The sequence below is a fragment of the Aythya ferina genome (genome assembly GCF_964211825.1).
Source record: "Aythya ferina genome assembly, chromosome: 4".
NCBI classification, from domain to species: domain Eukaryota; kingdom Metazoa; phylum Chordata; class Aves; order Anseriformes; family Anatidae; genus Aythya; species Aythya ferina.
This window is the reverse complement of record NC_140300.1, coordinates 6,154,083-6,173,835: the sequence shown is the minus strand read 5'-3', so window position 1 is coordinate 6,173,835 and position 19,753 is coordinate 6,154,083. Positions and strand designations below refer to the sequence as shown.

General features: G+C 48.4%; 1 protein-coding gene and 1 long non-coding RNA gene across 11 annotated transcripts in view; both read right to left on the bottom strand.

Moving 5' to 3' along the window:
* REEP1 (receptor accessory protein 1) overlaps window positions 1-19,753 on the bottom strand; it is a 54,535-nt gene that overhangs the window by 30,798 nt on the left and 3,984 nt on the right. For 2 of the 10 annotated variants that reach the window (XM_084517999.1, XM_084517998.1), the window contains exons 1-4: window positions 9,272-9,623; window positions 6,605-6,894; window positions 5,542-5,840; window positions 1,363-1,435 (exon numbers count right to left, since the gene is read on the bottom strand). In XM_084517999.1, the coding sequence (XP_084374125.1) occupies window positions 1,363-1,435; window positions 5,542-5,840; window positions 6,605-6,894; window positions 9,272-9,335 (726 nt within the window). In that variant the 5' untranslated portion in view covers window positions 9,336-9,623. The other 8 variants (XM_084518004.1, XM_084518005.1, XM_084517996.1 and 5 more) reach the window with 7 other exon arrangements.
* LOC311435698 lies at window positions 11,345-13,119 on the bottom strand. The gene is made up of 2 exons (XR_014692321.1): window positions 12,009-13,119; window positions 11,345-11,890 (listed from the first exon to the last, which is right to left on the bottom strand). It is a non-coding gene; the product is annotated as an uncharacterized lncRNA (long non-coding RNA).

The window sequence follows — 19,753 nt, the reverse complement described above, 5'->3', positions numbered from 1 at the left end:
CAGCACGGTTCTGTCAGTTCCACGTTAATGCCAGCAAAGCTCTTAAACACTAACGGAGACCTGGTGCGGATGGGCCTAGATTGGCCTAAAACAACATCGATCAAAACGACTGTTACTAAGCAGAATAAAAATAAACCACGGTGATATAAGTTTAGATTCGTACACGGAGGTTTGTACTGTGGCCGTGTAAACAGCTTCTTTTCTTTCTAATCAGGCTGCTGACTAACCTGCCTCCAACTGGTGTGCCAACTGAAAAACAGTTTTAAGTGTAGACCGGGTCTTAGACCAGTTGTTCCCACACTTGGGTCATGACTCGATACGTGAGTTTCTCTTTTGCAATTGAATTTCTAACAGGAATTGGACCCTTAAGCTAAATAATTGCCAGGAAGGACTCAGGGAGGTGGTGCCTATCAGTGGCAGACACGGGGGATCTCGGCCCTTCCAAGCCAGGGGTGCACAGAGCTTGAGAGGCACAGCTGCACGAGGGCTGTGGGGATACTTTGCCCTAAGTATCTGATGTGTTCTCTAATATTTCTGATTCTCAAAACATCAAAAATTGTTATCTGGTGGACAGGAACAAGAAAATGGAAGAATCTAAGCAGCCACAGTGAGCCTCAGTCTGAGCTCACACTAAGGACTTAATGGGATGGCCATCTAGGCTGTTACCCAGAGGAGAAAATGGCCTTGTTACCCCTGGGATGCTGAGAGGACTGAAAAATCAGGATCAGGAAGCTGAGCTGGGTTCAATGAATTTAACAGGGCTAGGTTGTGCTAATCCTACAAGACTCCAACAGCGCCCAAGTGGTTTTGATTCTCCCCAGTTTCACTTTCCCTAAATTCTGCTTTGAGAAACTGGGAGCCCAGGAAGATATTTTTTTAGTAAAAGGACAAGACAGCACAGCCAGCTGCCAGACGTGCCTGTAAATAGGTCACTCCACAAGGAAGGATGTTTCTGTCTGCAGATTCAGTCACAGGCACTTCGAGCTGCCTCTTCTGATCCTTGTTTTGAATGAGCAGCTAGAGCTTCAAGGCTTTTTGAAAAGGCTTTGATTTATACTGCTCCCTCAGAAACAAAGGAAAACACGCACAGCTCTGGGTGCCAAACAGCTTTTATGTCTGCTGCATATAGCTCGCACCACCAGAGAAATGGCATGCGTTTGTCAAAGGGTGCACCAATCCTGCAGAGGAGCCAGAAGCAGGACCCCAAGTCATTTTATTTGAGACTCTGCCTGGCAATCTGGCAGCCCACCTTCAGGACAGACTTGCGAGCTTTCCCAGAGTCCAGGTGACACCTTTACAAGGTGATCAGGGGCAATCTTAGAAAACGAACCCTGCAGCACAGCCACGAATCCCATTACTCACATATTCTTTGATGTCCTTCGATTTCACGGCTTTGTAAGAATAATACGCTGGGTAGAGAGTGCCAAAGATAAGCCTGGAAAAAAAAAAAGAAGGATAAAAATAATTAAATTGACTTCCTTTCAGACAGATATTATTATTTTTGATTTGTTAAATGTATTTCTTGCATTAGTAAAAAGTGTTTGGACCCACTTCAAGCTTGAGTGCACTAAGTACAGGATAGGGCTCGTTTTGCATCATTGCATTCAGAGAACACGTTGCCATTGCCATGAATTGAGGAATTCAGGTTGTTGTTCCTTTTGGAACAGTTTCTAGAGCTGTGCTTTACGAGTTCCACACCCAAAAAAGGACCACCACCACACTTTAAACAGGGAAATGAAAAATCTGGTTTTGAAATAATCCAGTGTGACACCAGGAATGCAGCAATATTGCTTTCAGAGGCAGGACAAAATGAGATCTGTTTATCTAAAATCCTTTCAAAACCTCTATTCAAAACTCTGAAAAGCTGGTGGAGAATAAAGTGGCATCCAAGTGGCACTGGCCAGAGGGTTTGAATGCTGGGGCCTTATCCTACATTTAACTTGCTAAGGAGAATAACCCTGCGCTGTTGTGTGAAGTTCATTTCGGCTCATTATAGAAGGAGGAATTTGCCCACCAAGACACGCCAACAGGATCATTCCTGAAATCTCCCCTCCTTTCAGGCAGTTTCCTTCCAGTTCCAAGTCTGAAAGGGAGGCTGTCAGCTTCCAGATTTCATGCAAGGAAGAAATAAGGATCCTTACGTCAAAAATAGCACCGCAGGGAAAAAAAAATGTGAGATTTCTATCCTAACTCCTCTCTGCATCACTGCCTGGCTGCGTGTTCACTTCGATTATTCTCGACGTAGGCATAGGCTTGTCGGAAACGCTTTGCCCTGCCCAGGTTTTATTCATTGCAGCAGGATGATGCTGCAAAGTCTGAATTTAACAGGCTGCAGGGGAATGGTTATTGGCTTGCAAATCCCCCCCCTTCCTACCAGAGCTCTTGCTTTACACCCCTATGGCTGCTTGTGTCGCTCTTGGGAATGGAAAGGCTCGATGCTTCAGCCCCTAATTGTGGGGCCGCAGTCGCTTTTTCCATTCTGCCAGGAGTGTTTGTGTGCCGGGGGACCCATAATTACAGCCAAGTCCATTAGTGTGCATAGGACATTAAAAATTAATACTTTGGGATGTGGTGTGCCGTTGTGCTTCCCATAGCTCAGGAAGGTATTTGGGAAAGACTGGAGTGAGCCAGCACACGCCTTGATATCCAGAGTGACCGAAGACAATCTGCCTGCTGTTCATCATGCCTGCTGTGGCAGAGCTTAGCAAAACCCGAAGCACAAAGAAAAGCAGCTACTGAGGGAGGGGATTCAGCATTTCACCAAGGCTTCACGCTGGTTTCAGAAAGGTTCGCTGGAAACAGGCAGCTCCGAAGCTGTTTCGCACCCACGGGGGCTGTGCTGTGTGTAAGGATTAGTATGAATGCTCAGAAGGATTTTGGGAAACCAACTGCATTGTTCACCCTGGAAATATCGTAACAAACGCCGGGTAAGGTGAGGAACACGCAGACAATGCCTCGATGCTGTTCACACTGAAGCTAATAACAAATATTCCCTCCGGGTTCAACAGCAGCAGGAGCTACCCCGAGGAATTAGTGCTCCGAAACACTCCACAATATTCCAAAAACCAGCCAAACACATCAATAATAGTTTTGGCTCTGCTTAGGAAAAAATACCACATTTCTGCCCTTCCTTCTTGGCCTGGCCAGGCTGCCGCATCACGTTTTTATTTCCTGCAACTCATCACCGAGTGATCGATGTTCGTTTCCTCGGATTTCGGCTGGAAACAGCAAGTAACTGGATCCCGGAGAAGCAAACGCTTTGTGGGATCGCGAGACCCGGGTTAGCTGCAGACAATAACCACTTGAGAAGATTCCTGCAAGGGAAGGAAACTCCGCAGTGCTTTTGCATATGCAAAGCTGGAGGAGCGGTAGCCAGACGATGTGCCCTGCCTAAATTGGAGATTGCGAGCTCGCCCGGCGTGCTGTGTGCTTATAAGGACATTCCCTGCTGCTGTGGTTTACCAGGCTGGAGGCTGCTTTGGGGAATGTTGGAGCCCAGCCTGTCGCTGCTGCGGCTCACGACGAGGCCCAGAGCCACCTCACCTCTGTGTATGCCACGCAAACTGAAAAAGAAAGATATTTGGGTGTTTCTGGAAGGCACGCGCAGGGTTAGGGAGACGAACACCTGCACACGGACACGTTCCAACGTTTTGAGGTTTATTGCCTTCGCCAGGCTTGAGTAGAGCAGATTTAACTCACGCACACAGCAGCCCTTTACCTCCGCCCCCCAGTTCCTCTCTCTGCTGAGGACAATGCTCGTCTCTTCCCCCTCATCCAGGTTTCCTGTGCAATCAGTTATCTTTGGTGCCTGCCTTCCTCCAGCCCCACGCTCGAACCGCTGCCAAATTGCTCCTTCTGCACGGCACACACACAAACAAGCCCGATCTTTGTCCCTCCACCCAGGCCACTAAGCCCTTCCCTGTCTAGGTCCCCTTCCAGCCTCCCTGCGTGTTTTGCCAATCAATATTCTCACCTTCCCCTTCCAGTGCCTGAAAACATTGCTCCTACCAACCCTTGCTTTGGTCCTTTAGCAGGTCCCGCTCTGTCCCTCCTCTCCTTTAGCAGCTGTAGTGCCACCAGCTTCGTCCTCTGCTATTCCTTGGGTCTTCTGCCACGTGCTGGGCCTCCCGTGCTCCTTGTTTCTCCGTTGTGCACCGACCCATCGCCTCTAAATCAAGCTGGTGCCTGACAAAGTCACCATGACAGCCCAAATCTAAAGGGCAGCAGCCCAAACCATGCCAATTCCAACCCTGCTGCTCCCCAGGTCCTCCTCATGCCTCCAGTGCCCTTCTGGAGGAGCTCTGCATCTCGAAAAAGGCCAGAAGAGCAGCTGGAAAGAAATCACCGACGAGTCAGCTAATTGTGCAACAGGAGGCAAAAATCTAAGTAAAAGGTTAGCCTGCCTAAAGAGGAGGATAAGGATTAATGCTGGAAATCTTATAATCCTATTAGGCAGAGCAGCAGCGGTCCCCGATCTGGCCTGCCATGTGCTCTTCTGGTCGGTGTTTGCCCAAAGGGACACAACAGATGCAGAAGGGGAAAGGAGAAGGGCGGTGAAAGCGCATGGAAGCACACCGGGGAAGATCCATAAAAGCAGCTAATTGCTCTGTAAATCGTTTCTCCTACAGCAAAGACAACTGAGGTTAGAAGGGGGAAGCACCAAAATACCCAAAGAGCGTGGAAAAGGAGACACATGTGCCCCTACTGCTCCTGCTTCTGCTGCAGCTTGAGGGGATGCTCAGCTACATCAAGAGAACTGAGTCAGGAGGAGGAGGAACTCTCTCTATCGCACCGAGCTGATCTGTGGAGCCAAGTGGATTTGTTTATGCAGTCACACGGCACAGGATTGGGATTGGTTTTTGTTTTCCTTATTCAAGTTCACCACTAAACGACACAGGAAAGGACAAAGCTTCCTGTATCACGGGGTTTCCTGATTACCAGGGGAATACTGAAGCAACCGAACCCTTGGCTTCTCTTCAGCAGCCTCTGGCACGCTACAGGGGAGCAGCTGCAGCAGCACCAAACCTCCTCCTGTCCCACTTACCGGCACAGCCACACTCCACCCTGGCTATCACGTCCTTCCTCTTCCTCCTGTGGCTCTCCCAGCGCAGCGATCTGACCTTCAGAGGCTGAGCAGGACGTGGCAACACTCCTAACAGCGCGTACTTGGGGATCGGCACCGGGGCTGGCAGGACTTCGTGAGACATCTCAAGTGCTAATGACTTGGTGGTGCTGCTTTCCTCATCAGGGACTGTTGCTACAGCCACGTCCACGTAACGCTAACTTACATCAGTGCAGCAGCCACTGAAACACGTGGAAAATCTCAGCAATTCCCACGGGCACTGAGCAGGACTGAGAAAACCTCCAGGAACACCTGCGGATCCGTATTTTCTGAAGGGCAACCTGCTCTTACAAACACACCCGCACAGCTCCAGCCGCGCCAAGTTGTGTTCATCCAGTTACTGTGCCCAAACGTTTGGCACATTGTCGTGTTGAACGGAACAGCCCTTATTTTCCCCCAAATAACTCAAGTTTCCATACCCTTGGCACCCAGCAGCCAAGCCAACCAGCTTCTGCTCGAACCCAGGGATGGACACGTGTAGGAACTGCTGAAATATTCCCTCTTTCCTCAGCATGTTCGGTGGCTGGTGCACGCTTCTTGCGCACGGAGCAGCAGCTGAGCTGTCACCACGCCAGCATTCCTGGCCGAGACCGTCGAGAAGGGTGCCAGGAGGTCCGGGTCGCTCATTATCAGCCCCAATTAACGCTCGCGCAGCGCCCCGGATTAAAAATAACCGGCACCATCTCTGCGCCCTGCGTTCCCGGTTTGAACCCGACAGCTGTGGATGCGAAAATAAGCAGGGCACGAGGTCAGGGAAGGGGCTGACACGGTCACTTAGGCCAAACCCGGAGAGCCACGGAAGGACTGGGGCCCGGGAAGCACCAGCTGCAGAGGAGGAGGCTCCAGGCTGGTATTCCCCGGGAGATGGCTCCTGCAGATCCCTCGTGGTCATTTTGCAGCAGGATGCGTCCTGCACGGTGCCTCCAGGAACCGTCCCGTTCCCCCTGGGGGTGACAGCTGGCACTGTCCCCTCTGCAGAAATAGCAGGAGCGAGGGCTGGCCTTGGTGCTTCTAATTTAAGTTGTTTTGATCCTCCCCGAGCAGAGCACGCTCCTCTCCTGTTGCCACCACGTTTTTCCCCTCCTCACACGGGAGGCACAAAGAGGTGAAGAGCTGAAATGCTCTAAAATTCGCTAAAACGCAACACGGATGGGGAGACCTTACGAAATATTGGGGTTGTTAGGATGTTAGCACCTGATGAGTGCTGCTACCCAACCGACCAGCAGTGAAGCACCTCCCAGTGCTGACATTTCCCCCGACACCCCTCGGTGCCGTACCTTAAACCCAACCAAGATCAAGCAGCTAATTCCCTCTTCCCAGCTATTGTTCCGCGCTGCTTTCAGACCCGGGCAGGACGGCACCGGTTTGCACACAAGCCAACAACTCCAGGCTCTCTTTGCAGTCCTTCAGGACAGAAAAAGGCTGCGTGCCTGCCATCAAAATACCTCGCGGCTCTGCGGCTATTTTAGGAAGGAGATTTACTGCAGGTAGATGGGGCGCGAGGCTGCTCTGTTCCGCTCCGCGCTGCCCGGCCCGGTGGAGAAGGGAATCCAGGGGGGTTTGTTTGCCACCGAGGCAAAATTTGGAAGGATCTGTGTGTGGGGGGCTGCTGTGGGGCCCCCAAGCTGTCGGTGGGAAGCTGCAGGCTGATAGGAGGGCTGTGTTGGCACATGCCACCAGGCCCCAAGCAGCTGCCTGCGAGAGATAGTGTTTCGTGTCGCCGCTCCTCCCCTGTCGGTCCTGCCCTTCGCAGCCCTCTGCTTCATCCAGACCTTTTTGGAGGAGAAGAAATCAGTTGTTAGCATGGGATCCTGGGAAGAAAATCCATGCCCTTTGGAAAAGAAATGTTCTCTGCTGCGGGTTGGGATCTTCACAGCTCCCCAGTGCAGGGCTCAGCATCCACGTGCTGTGGTGTTTTCCCTGCTCAGCACTGTCCCGATATTTCCTGCCCTGAGACCCCGGTCCCTTTTCCAAGCCAAACAAGTGGCGCTTTGAAAACCAACCAGTGTGTTTGACATGGGAAGGGCTGTTATTTATTTTTTCTGATGCTGGAGAGGGGGACGATTATGTGGAAAAACGGTGTTTTTAGAAGCACTGACATTAAATTCCAGAGATGACAGATGGTTTCAAATCTGGTTTGTGAGTTAGCCTACAGATTTATGGTAGGCTCATGGTACAAAAAGGAAAGGGAAGAGATACATAACCTAACCCAACTCATTTCTAAGCAAAAAGGGTTATAAAACGCGGAGCACACAGCAACAAAGAAGCTCTTCATTATTTTCGTATAAAACCACGAAGATCGTGCTGCAAGGATTATTCTGGAGTTATCTGAACCGATGCTGCATGAATTAGCACACTTAATGACACACGGGAACCCCAGTTTGGAGCATAACTGTATGCTCTGCGTATCCTGAGACTCTGGACGTGGTTTTGCCATCAAACCTGAAGTGCTGCTGCTGGTGGAGGAGATGGTGAGACACAGAAGCTCCCGTTTGCCTGCTCCTCGCTGAAAGACAGCTTTGGCCTCCCAGTGTTGTACTCGTGGGACAGAGAACAGGAATAAAGCATCACATCAAGCTGTAACTCGTCCAAATTAGCTGCAACGTGGCCTCCTCAGAGTCACATTGCTCTGTTCCCAGGGACTGAATACAGAAGCTCTTAACTAAGTGCAATTTCAGCTGACTGATATAATTTACAAATGAGATGAAAAGACATCAAATATTCAGCTAAAGCCATGAAAAATGTTGGTTTCTCATGGAATCACAAGGAGTCCTGGGCTACCAATGGTTCAATCCACTGACACAAATCAAGCAGGCTGCTCTGAGTGCCACAAGGTCCCCCAGCCCTCCACGAGTTCTGGATCAAACATTTGGAGAGACCGGCCACACAGAAAACACGCGGGACCCACCTTGGTCCTAAGCACTTTGTTCTTCCAGACCTGGGCATCTGACTCCTAGTTAAGTTTAAAAGTGAAAACAAAGCACAAAACCCCTTTAAAACTCCTCTTCTCGCTTTGATAACGTGTTTCAAACAAGGATTTCTAAGTGGTTTATAAATATCAGTGACCTGAGAAGCAGAGCAGGTTGCACACTCATTGATTTATGATTATTTCTAGTTCATCGGGGTTTTATCTTGATTTTAAACGAGAGGGGCAGTGACAGCCACTTGAAAATATACAGAAAATATGCAAAATAACCAATTCCAAACTCCGAGACTGTAGGAAAACTAAGGCAAGATGACTGCCCAGGTAATTTCCCAATATTCAGACCGTCTCGGCCCTGTTATTAGCAGTGGCATCAGAATGCCAGGTGCTATATTTAACAGCGGGGACATTGCAGGGAGTTCACAGGCTCTGCAAAACACATTTCTTCCCGGCCCAAAGACACGGCTTGGTATTTCTTCGGGCTACTACAGCAGCATTTTAGGGAGAGGCTGGGCACCTACCTTTTTACTAGGACCTGCAAAATTTATAGAAAATAAAAGAAAAGAAAGGAAGGAAAATGAAATACCGTCATACAGCTTGAAAAAGACAGGCTCCCAGTGTTTTCTCGTCTGCATTTAACAAGAATTTCTAGTGAGGATTTAATAGAGTTCCTTCCTCTAGGGTCATTTCTCATTTCATTCATCCTTTTTAATCCTTCCATTTTGTAGGGATAATAACAATGTCTTAATGAAATGCATATTGCAGCTGAGATAAACAAGGAGGGAGAGATCCCCAGCTGGAGCTAAGCTGATACAGAGCAGCTTCCAGTCAAACCCAAACATAAAGGAGAGGAAATCAGAAGGAAACGAAGCCACCAATCGCTAATGAATAATCAAGCAGAGCTCCTGGCGACACCTCCCAATTCAGCCTCAACTACCAGCAGAATTATTTGTCTCTAATTAAAATAAATTAGAAGGAAAATGATTATTTAGTGGACGACCCGAAATCGCAGTGTTAGGGTTCAGGGTAACAAAATGGGCTGCGCACACACAAAGGAGCACAAGGGCACGTGGGGGAGCCCAGGTAACACCCAGCACCCCCACTGGAGATTGCCTCCATCCCAAGAAGTCGATGGTACAGGCTCTCCAGAGCACCCTACAGCAAGTTAATTTCTGCCTGTGGGGTATGAGACTCATTATGGGATGCGTGGGTGGACTAAGGCTCACCTGGGAAATGAAGAACAAGCCAACGTGAGGGTGCAGACGCACCCTGTTTAGTCTTGCTCCACATCTTACTCGTAGTCAGGAGGTAAAACACCTACTGGATCTCCTTGTTTTCTCCCAAAAAACATAAGGGATGGCTTCAAGCTACCAAGGAGCTTCACCGTTAGGGCTCAGAGGAGTGCAGAACTTCCTCCAGGGTGGACACCGGAGGAACCAGGCTCACCCAGCACCAATGGAGCAGCACAGATCCCCTGCCAGATCCCTGGCAGCTCTCCACAGATCCCCTGCCAGCCGGACAGCTTTAGCGCATCCTCTCCAGGATGCAAGCAGCAGAACAGATATTGAAAACGGCCATCCAGCAAACCACCTGTAAAACCAAACCTGACAGCCAAGGGGAACGCCTGAAGAACAGCCCCACGTTGTTGTCATGCTGGGGTTTAACACAGACTCGTTTGCCATTAGCAAGAGCATTAAAAAAGGGAATGAGGGACCTAAAATGAATATTTATGAGCACTTCTTGCTTCTCTGGTGAGCTCGAGGAGCAGCGAGATTTCCCCTTATCTCCACACTGCACATTTACAGTGTGAGCTCTCGTGTCATTTGCTGGGCAGTGTCACAAAAAGGCTTTCTGGTAATGCAGGACCTGCCACCAGTGAGGAGGTCACTATCGGTTTATTCACTTGTGTGCCAAATGCCATAGCCCATGGTGTGTATTTGGAGATAAACCCACACGTCCTTTCTTTTTCTGGAGCTGGGAAGCCCACAGCAAGAGTTAATTACCCATGCACGTGCCTAATAGCCATGCTGTGATCATTTTTTTAAAGGATCGGGGCTGTCATGTCCAGAAAAGCTTCACTCGAGCAGAAATGGGATTTAAAGGACTTCCTTAAGTGGCCGTCTCCAGCACAGTGTCTGAATTTGACCTTTAGGAGCTGGAGAATTGTATTTTCCAGGTGAAATGCTGCAAGGTGAAATGAAACTGAGCCCGAGAAGATTTACACTCTGCATTTGGAAAGGGTTCACCTGTGTTAGTAAGAGCCCAACTCCACCCCCCAGGATTTAGGAAGCTTTCATTTCTCTCACCTACTAATGCTAAGAGGATTTTCAGGACTATAGCTGGGTGCACAGCAAGACCCCAGGCACAGAATTATCAACATCTTTAAAAGTCTCACTCTCCTCAGTGATTTCTCTCCAAGCCTTTGGGAAATTGGGAAGTTCAGCTGAGTACTCCCCAGCTGGGACATTTACCGTGCAGCACTCACAGGCCAAGCGTGCATCTGTCGTGCCTTTAACTTGTCTGTTTTGAGCAGGAGATCACCACTTGGTCCAGCTTGGAGCACACCAGCACAGTGTGTGGGCGAACACCTCATGCCTAACACACCTCTCAGGAGGAGATGCAGCTGCATAGCCTCTAAAATTCACCTCTTTCTCTCAGAAATGCTTGCAAGTTGCCCAGAACCACAGTAAAAGTTAGAAATTTCTGATTTACAATCCACTTTCCAGGTACATGTGGCAGATATAACTCACATGGTTTGCACAGGATTGTGCAAAATACTTTTGTTCTTTGTTCAGCAAAGAGTACGGATGTACAAATGTGTACATTAAGGTAGCAATATCAGAACATTGACACATTTCCTCAGCACTCTAGGATGTTTCATAAGATACAAAGCTTCTCTTCTGAGCCTTGGCATCTCTGATCTCTTCATTTCTATTTAACTTCCCTACCTCATCCACAAGTGAATATTTTTTCTGCCATGAAGAGATGACTCCCAGATCCTCCCAGATCTTTCTAGCTCATTAGCTCTCTCCAGGTTTTATACTTCTGGACCAACAGCTGATTTTTGTTTAATTCCTAGTGCTTTCCTACCTTGTCATAGCTTCTCCCAGTTTAAACACATCCCTGTTACACCAGGAGATTTTAGATTGTAGATTTCAGACTGTAGATTTCAGTCCCTGTAGTGTTCAGTCAGTCAACATTGGGTCTTTAAATTAAAGATAAGACAGAGGAAGGGGGTTCCTTCACCTTCCACTGATTTTTCTAGCACTACTGCTATTTATTTGCATTATGGCTTATAAATTTAACAACTATCTATTACATAAAGTGCAGGAAAAACTTCACGGTGAGGACGAGCACGAAGCATCTCACAGCACTTCATCCTGAGACCTTCACCACATCCACTGCAATTCAGAGGCTTTGCTTCAAGAGATTGCCAGGGTGAGAATTTTTAGATGCCAGGCAGCGTTCAGAGATAACAAATAGCCACAGGTTCCACTGATCTGACTGGAAATTAAATGCTTTCCCCCCTGGAAATCAGCAGCTTGGTCACAGACCAAGTGGAGTCAACGTGAAAGTTGGGAACAGAAGGTGCAGTTGTGCAGCTCCCAGGCTGTTGTTCTGTGCTGGGCTTTACCACCTCCATCACCACGCTTGGGTGAGCTCTGCGAGCCCTGCTTAGTGCTTGGGTACTGCCAACACGCACATTTCTTCATTTAATCTCAGCAGGTGATTTCTCGGAAGTGCTTAGAGGAACATCTCGGTTCAGAATGAATTCCCAGACTTAATGATTTCCCAGAAAAGAGCATGCAAACGCTCCTGCAGGTCTAGAAGATAAATCAGAGGACCTGGTGCATAATATATAAGCACGCATTATAAAATGAAGGATTTTAAATCCAGTCTCTGGATTTGGTGCAGGGTTTTGACTAAGGATTTTTTAGATGCTTCAGATAGCAAGATTGTTACCCAGATATTCAGTCGTCGTTCTGACAGAAGATGTCATGTTCCCATTTGCATTCAGTTTTGCTCTCTCACTTCTTGCATATTCCTAAATTTTAGGCTGTGGCTGAGAGCATTAGAAAAAAAAATAAAGAAATAAAAAGCAGTGTATTGTACAATTCAGAGCGGTGAAGGTTTCGGCATAGCGACTTCACCTTCTTTCCCTTCTCACCTTCTCTTCCACATATGTAACTGGCAGCTACTCAGAGCAAAACATGAAATAGAAACCCAGGCGTCGGAGCCAGATGGAGACTTCGCAGAAATAACTTTAGAGGAAAGCAAAGGGAAAGGCAGGCAGTGCTCCCAAGTCCACTAGAGAAATCTCTAAGCAAGCAGCTGCTGGAGAAGGCAGCTTGTGCTTTTTGTGGGAGCACCCACACTGCTATCTTATCTGTGCTTCTCCATCGCTCCTTATCCATTGTAACGTGCTGCTCTAAATGCCACAGCCCGGGGCTTGTTCTCCTTCCCAGACAAGAAGATTCACACAGAAGCACGACCACGGCCACCCTGCGGGAACAAAGCCCTGCTGTTGGAGGTGAAATGGTGAATTGTTTCGACGGCAGCGTGGGGCTGAAACGTGCCCTGCGAACTGGCTCTTTAGAGACTGCTCCCATTTATGGACTGACAGCCTGGATGGAGGGTTTCTCGGTGGCAAGAATCTACCTAAAGCACAATGGCGTTTTGAGTGGGGATCTGATTTGTTACAGCCAAGTATCTGCAAACCGCAGCAGAATAATAATTGGGAAAGGAGACGGGGTTATCCCAGTGGCTGTGCGGGATGTCTGAGTGCAGAAACCTCAGGGCACGCTGCAAGAAATAAGAGGCAAACTCTCTAGTCTATATATAAATTCTAGAGGAGGGAGAGGGAGATGTCGTACAGAGCAGATTTACATGGGATTAGCTACGAACCATACACAAACCACAAGGAAAGCCAAGTAGTTTAGGTTTCAGTGCCATGCAAAATCTGGCACGGTCTTTACGCACTTAGAACGCACGTCCTGCCTCGCGGAGAGCAGGGAAGATCTTCAGCTCTGGCTCTGTGCCGTCTCTCAGCCAGCTCTGCTCCTTCTGCACTGATCTAGGAATAATCTGGAGAAACGTGTGTGGGGTTTGTATCATCAGGGATGTCTGTTGCAATAAATCCTGATGATTCTCTCAACTGATTTAAAAGAGGGCGGTCGCACTCCTCCCCGTCAGCTTTCAGGGGGTACCAAAGCTTTTTTGCTCAGCAGTGAAGCTCCACGGAGAGCTCCAGATCTGAAGCCACACGTGTCCTGATGACAGCCCTTGGGCTGGCACACCTGACGGGCTCTGCTTGCTGAAGCACAAGCAAAGCCACCTGATAATATAGTGATAAAATTGCCAACGCTAAGGGGGAAGAAAGGACAGGATAAGCATCCTGTCAGAGATATATCGCCCTCTGTCCTCAGCCAGCCACCCCCAAAGACAGTTTCCCTTGGGGCTCAGAAGGAACAAAAGCCTTCTGCTGTCCTGAACTGGCCGATTTCCATCACGTAACCCCCAATCCTCCAGGACCCAGCCGGCATCCTCCTTTCTAGGCCACAAGCACAGCCCTGGGATGCTCACCTGGGCAGATTCCCATCGCTCGCTGCCCCAGCTTACACAAGCTGAAGCCCTCGTGTTGCCTTAGGAATAAGAAAACGATTGAGGTTTGCACTGAATCAGCATTTTCCAGCTATTCATTCCCTCTGTCTGCAAACCATCCACCCTTGCTCCTTTCAGGTTTACCACAAGCTAGGACTGGGAATTTTTGTGGCAGTTCTTGTTAACATTTGGCAGTGCATCAATTAGTCTAACTCCACTGGCAGAAGGGAGGGCCTGCAATTACTGATGAACTGATTTGTTTCCCTCGCTGCTACTTTTTTTAGACCACGCTGAGAACTTCTCTATGAAATCCCACCTTTTCTGAGGTGTTCTTTGGTTGATGCCTTTGCATTTTGCAAGAATTTTGTACTCTGATCACTCTGACCTCTTTTTTTTAATGCATGAAATGATGCACTTACCGATTGCTAGACTAGAGAAAAGGATTTGGTGCAATTCCTCTCTAAAAATCTCCAAATCTTCTAAGCGAATGTGTGGTTAATCCATTACCTCTAAGTCTGCAGGTGCTAGACCGTCCTTACAGATTCCCATCTAACAGCGAGCTGTAACACACCAGGCACAAGAATCTCAAAATGCAACCCAAATATTGATGAAACAAGCTTTATCTGACACTGAGATGGGAGAGTACTGGCATAGACACAGTTACAGACAGTAAGGCACAGAGATCCTAGTAGACCTGTTCAAGATCACCGTGGTAGTTTGTGCTGTGGATATATGTATCTACATACCCCTACAGGTATATCCATAGAGGGATGATTTACTATGAAAGGATCATGAGATCATGGTTTCATCCCAAAAGAAGACTGGTTGAACTGATTGCAGTGTGGCAGCTACAGAAAGAGGTTAGCACAACATTACAAACACAAGAAAATGCCAACATTCGTGCAGGGAGCTGTTTACTTTTATTTCATTGTCTGTGCTTTTAAGGTATCTGCTTTAAGTAGCAGCTTTCCCCGGGTTTGATCCTACAAGAAAGACCCTTTCTGTATATAGGACAGCAGCGTGTTGCCATGGAAATTATGATGATCTACTTAAATTCAACAAACCCAGCCTTATTGGGCATATTCTCTTGAGCATCTCAGCTTAATTATTAATGTTCCTTCCAAACAGCAACATCTCTCTGTTTGGACTGAAATCTCTGTAAGCGGAGTGAAAACAGTGAACCTGGGAAGTGGAATCCTTTGTTCAACTGCAAAACGGCTGCAGGGAAGCCAGGGAAGATGCAAACAGCCCCCAGCTCAGAGCTGGATGAAGGGAGAAAGCCTCATTTCAGAGCCTGTGTCTGTTACATCCCTGGCCTCTCTGCTTTGATTTGCAGCCATCCCAGCTGGAACAGTGCTTTGTGTTTGTTTTTGCAGAAGCACATGTTCAGTGCAACACAAACACTGACCACCAACTCGTTTCCATCCAGCCACCCATCTCGTGCTCGTCCTCCAGCTCTTGGGTTTCCCGTGTCAGCCTCCCACACATAGAGAAAACTTCTGGCCATCTAAACAGTAATCACTAAGTCTATTTTATAGGAACCAACTTAGGAAAGAACAAAAGAACCTGCCCTCTTCCCACAGGGAGCCTGCAGCACACCTGAACCCAGACTCTCGCTATGCCCATACAACACCTACCAGACAGCTCCTTCCCTCCTCCCTCACACCAAGCCAGCATTGCTCACGAGCCTCCCTCCAAAACACCAGGCAAGAAGCTCCTTCCAGTTTCTGGCTTTCTCTAAAAATACTTATTTAGAAATTACTAACAAAGAAGAGAATGAGTGAGCTCAGCCGAGCTGAATGAAAGGAGGCACCAGCATGAAGTCGCCAGATCAGAAGTGCTTCTGGGGCGGGAGCTGCGGCTTGCTGCTAGCACCGAATTGTTCCGTAGGCTCCAACGTTGCCTTGGCATCCCTGGGACGTGTCCAAAACAGCAGAAAATTCCAGACGTGAGGGGCATTCCTCCTAGCTCCTCACAAATAGGTTCTTCAGTAACCGTTTGTGTCGTCCTGTAAAATTTGCCACTTTGCAAAGCCAATGATTACTCCACAGGAGAGGAGTGGGAAATGCAGAACGCAGCCTTATCGACTGGCTGATTGATTCCTCCTTTGGAACTGGGTGGTTTTTAATTTATCAGCAATTAGTGCATTAATAGGAAGGGATGCAGCAAGCGAGCAGCATTAGGAGAAACAAACCTTTACTGAGCACGACACCGGGCCAGTGCTGCCAGCTGTCCCCCGTCACTCCTACAAGTCAGCCTCCAAGCTGACTTCAAACCTTCTGCCTCCATATAAACGCATCTCTTCTGAAACATAATGCTTACTCTTCGTTTCTTTTCACTGTACGACCATCTTCTCTCTTTCAGTACCGTCCTTGCCCTTCTTCAGGCTAGCTGGAAGCTTCTGGTGGTCTGCAGATCCCTGCTTTACCCCCCCAGATCAAACTAAAATCCCTGGTAGATCCTACAAAATGTGTCTACAAAAAGAAACAAACCACTGAAGATGCCTGCTCTGTGCTTCACACCAAAATGATGGAGTTGTTTTGTGCACCGCTGATTTCCCAGTCCTGGCATGCTGCTCCTGGGTCCCGGCTGCAGGGTTAGCAGGAGCATCCCCTTATCTCAGTCCTCTTCAGGAGCACACAAATCACGGCCAGACAAACCCCACTTTTCATTGTGTTGCTTCTTCTGGTTCCTTCTCCTCACTCAGCTCACCACCTGTTTTGCCTGTATTTCAGTGATTTAAATGAGCTCCTCAGAGCAGAGATCTTGTCTCATTACACGCGTGTGAGATGCCAAAACAGATCGTGAGCGCTGTACCAGTAACAACATCACAGCAAAATCATCAGGGAGCTTGGGATCTTAAATGATCCGCCTGGAAGGCACAGTTGCATTTATTCAAGTTATTGATTTTTGTATTACCTCAGAACTTGGGAGAACCAAACTGAGACCAAACCCTACTGGCTAGGGTGCCACACAACCAAATTGAGGGTTCCCACCCCAAAAGGGTTTATCCTCTAAAAAGCACAGGAGTGCTAACAAAAGGATGTGACGCCTTCTCTGCAGAAAGCAGCATGTGATTAAGCTCAAGTACACGACGATTTAAGTGAGATTTTGCCAGGTAAGTGCTTTGCTTGATTACTCGCATGCTTCCCTCCACTGAGCCATCTCATCTCCCCAGGAGCTACCCGAAATGTGCTGAGCAGCCCTCACTTTTTGCTACGGTCAGACAAAATGAAATCTAGACTCGCATCCTCAACGAGGGCACAGAAGAAACCGTGTCATACGATGGCTCTACAACAACCCAAGCTGGCCGCCACTCCTGCAGTGCTCTCCTCTTCACCCACCTTTTCGACCAGCCTGAGAGTTTCCACGCTACCAGCGCTGCCTGCTGAAAGCAGAGAGTTGAATGCTCTGCTCGGTGCCTGGAAGCAGGAGGTGTGATTACACACCCTCCTTTATCTTCTCGGTACAGAGCATTTCCTTTTGGCCAAGCAGCTCTTTACTCAGCAAATTACCTCTAATGGAAGCTTCTTAGGGCTGTCTGTCTCCCTCCGTTAACTGCAAGAAGAGCATGGAAGAGTTTTTTCCTCAACCTTTTTAATCCCTGGACCAGCTGAGCCTTTGAAAGGAACACGCAGCTCGTCTCGTATCACACTGCTGCTTAAGGATAAATGATATGAAAGTCACTTGGAATTCATAAAATCTTGAAATGTGAACACTTTACAAAAACACTTCATAAAACCATAACTCAGTAGTTGTAATTACAAACCTTTTAACTTAAAATATAGTAAAAAAAATATTAACACCTGATTAAATCGGTTTATACAGAACTAACAACTGCCTGCAGGAGGGGTTCTGGTTCCCAGCTGCAGCCCTTTCGTGGGCTGCCAGCCAGCTGGAGACCACAGGTGGAGTAACCAGCACCCGAATCTCCTTGCTGGGACTAAGGAACCAGCTTTAGGTAGTGGGATGCCTGACGATATGGAAGGAAACACATCATTATTCAGCAGATTTAAGTCCTTGGTTCACTGCTTCAGGTAGCATCTATTTAAGTCTGTATTTTTGCTCTCCCACAACCCTTAGAACAAGCCACAAACCCTGCGCCCAATTCTCTTTCATTAATTTCTTGCTCGAGGAGCGCAGAGGAAAGATGCTACCCGTTGCTACAGCTTTTCACTCGATCTGTCTGTGCCCCGGTGCCTTTACAAGCAAAATAACAGTAAAAACCACACAGAGGGGACAAGGCTAAATTATCGCTTGGAAGTAGTTAAACACGGTGGAATGGAAGAGGTCCCGTGAAGGTAAAAGCCTGTATTAGGACAGCTGCAAAGGTCAAGCCCCTCAGCTCCATGCCACGACTTCCAGGCAGGTAAAACATCCTGCCTCACCAAACCAGGACCGGTAACATCTGTGATGGATGCACGTGCACACAAGACAACCTTCCCCACCGGGGCTCAGAGCATTTCCAGCACATCTGCGCTCGTGCAGGGAAATCTGGGTCACGGCTGACGAAGCAGGCGGCAGCGTTACCCCCTGCAGCACACCAAGGGCAAAAAAAAAAACGTGGCACCTGCGCTGGATGCTCCTCTGTCAGCTTGTGGGGCCAGCAGGTTCTGCCCCCGAGGGCTGGGGGCTCGTCGTGCAGAGGGAATGGAGATGTTGGGCTGCAGGATCTGTTTCTGAGGGCTTGCAGCACAGATCCTGTGGCTGTGTGCCTCTGGTTACCATTTTCTGCTGCTGTATGATCTGTTCCAGCACTTTGTTCCTCCATTCATAAATCTCCTCGGGCCTCCCCTATGCATGAAAGCAGGAGGAGGCAGGATCTGCTGGGTTTCTCCGTGATGGAAATTCATTCCCGATGTGTGGGTTCCATCCACGGCTCCCTCAGGCGCGGGGGGGTTACACCAGCTGAGGATGGGGGTGGCCGATCTCACCCACCCTAAAACAGCACCACGTTTTAGGAAGGAAAAGCTGAGAAGTTGTGATGGGAGGAGATTTCCCTCGTCAGCTCGAAGAATTCTTTGTGTATTCTGTGGTTTTGTTCTCCCTATTTCCAGCGGCAGCCAGACACCGGGCTGCTTCTGACAGAGCCCCAAACCCCCGTTACTTCCCCATAGGACTGGGACTCCCCAGGGAGCACCTCTGAGGCTGCCACCCCACTTCACAGCAAACCGTAAGGGACCAGAAAGGCCCCTGCTGACATTTTTCTTTAAAAGAAAACACGCAGGGGAAAAAAAAAAAGCGTAATTAAGGCGTGCTAATTCACCATACATACATTTGCAATGCGCTCTTCACGGCAGGAGTTCAAAGGCTGAAGCCACACAGCACCACCACGTATCGATGACCTGTCAGATCCTGCCTCATTTCGCTGATGCCTCCTTCCTCTGCCACATTTTCCTGACCAAAAGGCTCTCCAGAGGCCACACGAAGCACCTAACTCCCACGAAGCTGTACCCATGTTCTGTACCAGCCTGGGCACAAGAAGCAAGTTGCACAGTTCTTGGACAAGAATAAAACTGCCGTGTTATTCCCAGGCTTCATTGATACACGCCACTTCTAACTCTGAAATACTTCCAGGCCACAGCCAAAGGTGTAACTGAGGAAGCCGAACTACAGGTGTGCCAGGATGTCCCTGGAGATGTACTCAGAGAGGATAAATTAATAAGGATTTGTAATTAACCCCCGGGTACCAATGCTGTCCCATTCCAGTTACTGTGAGAGACGAAGCAACAAACGACTCCAAGATGCAACTGCTGCACTTACAGGAATCCCAGACAGCCCTTTGTAAAAGCCACCTGTAAGCTGCCACCACGAGAAAAAGCCCATCCTGATTTTGTAGTCATTGAAAAAAAAAAAAAAACCACAAACGCCTGGACTGCAGCTAGGCTGAGACATGAGGTCTTCAAAGGAAAAGGTGTCCAGGGATACGATTATGTTTTTGTTTGGTATTTGTATGGTACCCAGAGCAGATCCTGACAATAATAAAGTCTTCAGCCATAGCAGTGCTCTAAAATGTCTATAAAATGTCTATCATTCCCCTTCTGGAGGCTACCAGCCATCAGTTCTGCTGGAGGACGGAACAAGCACGCACTCCCCACCAGCATTAG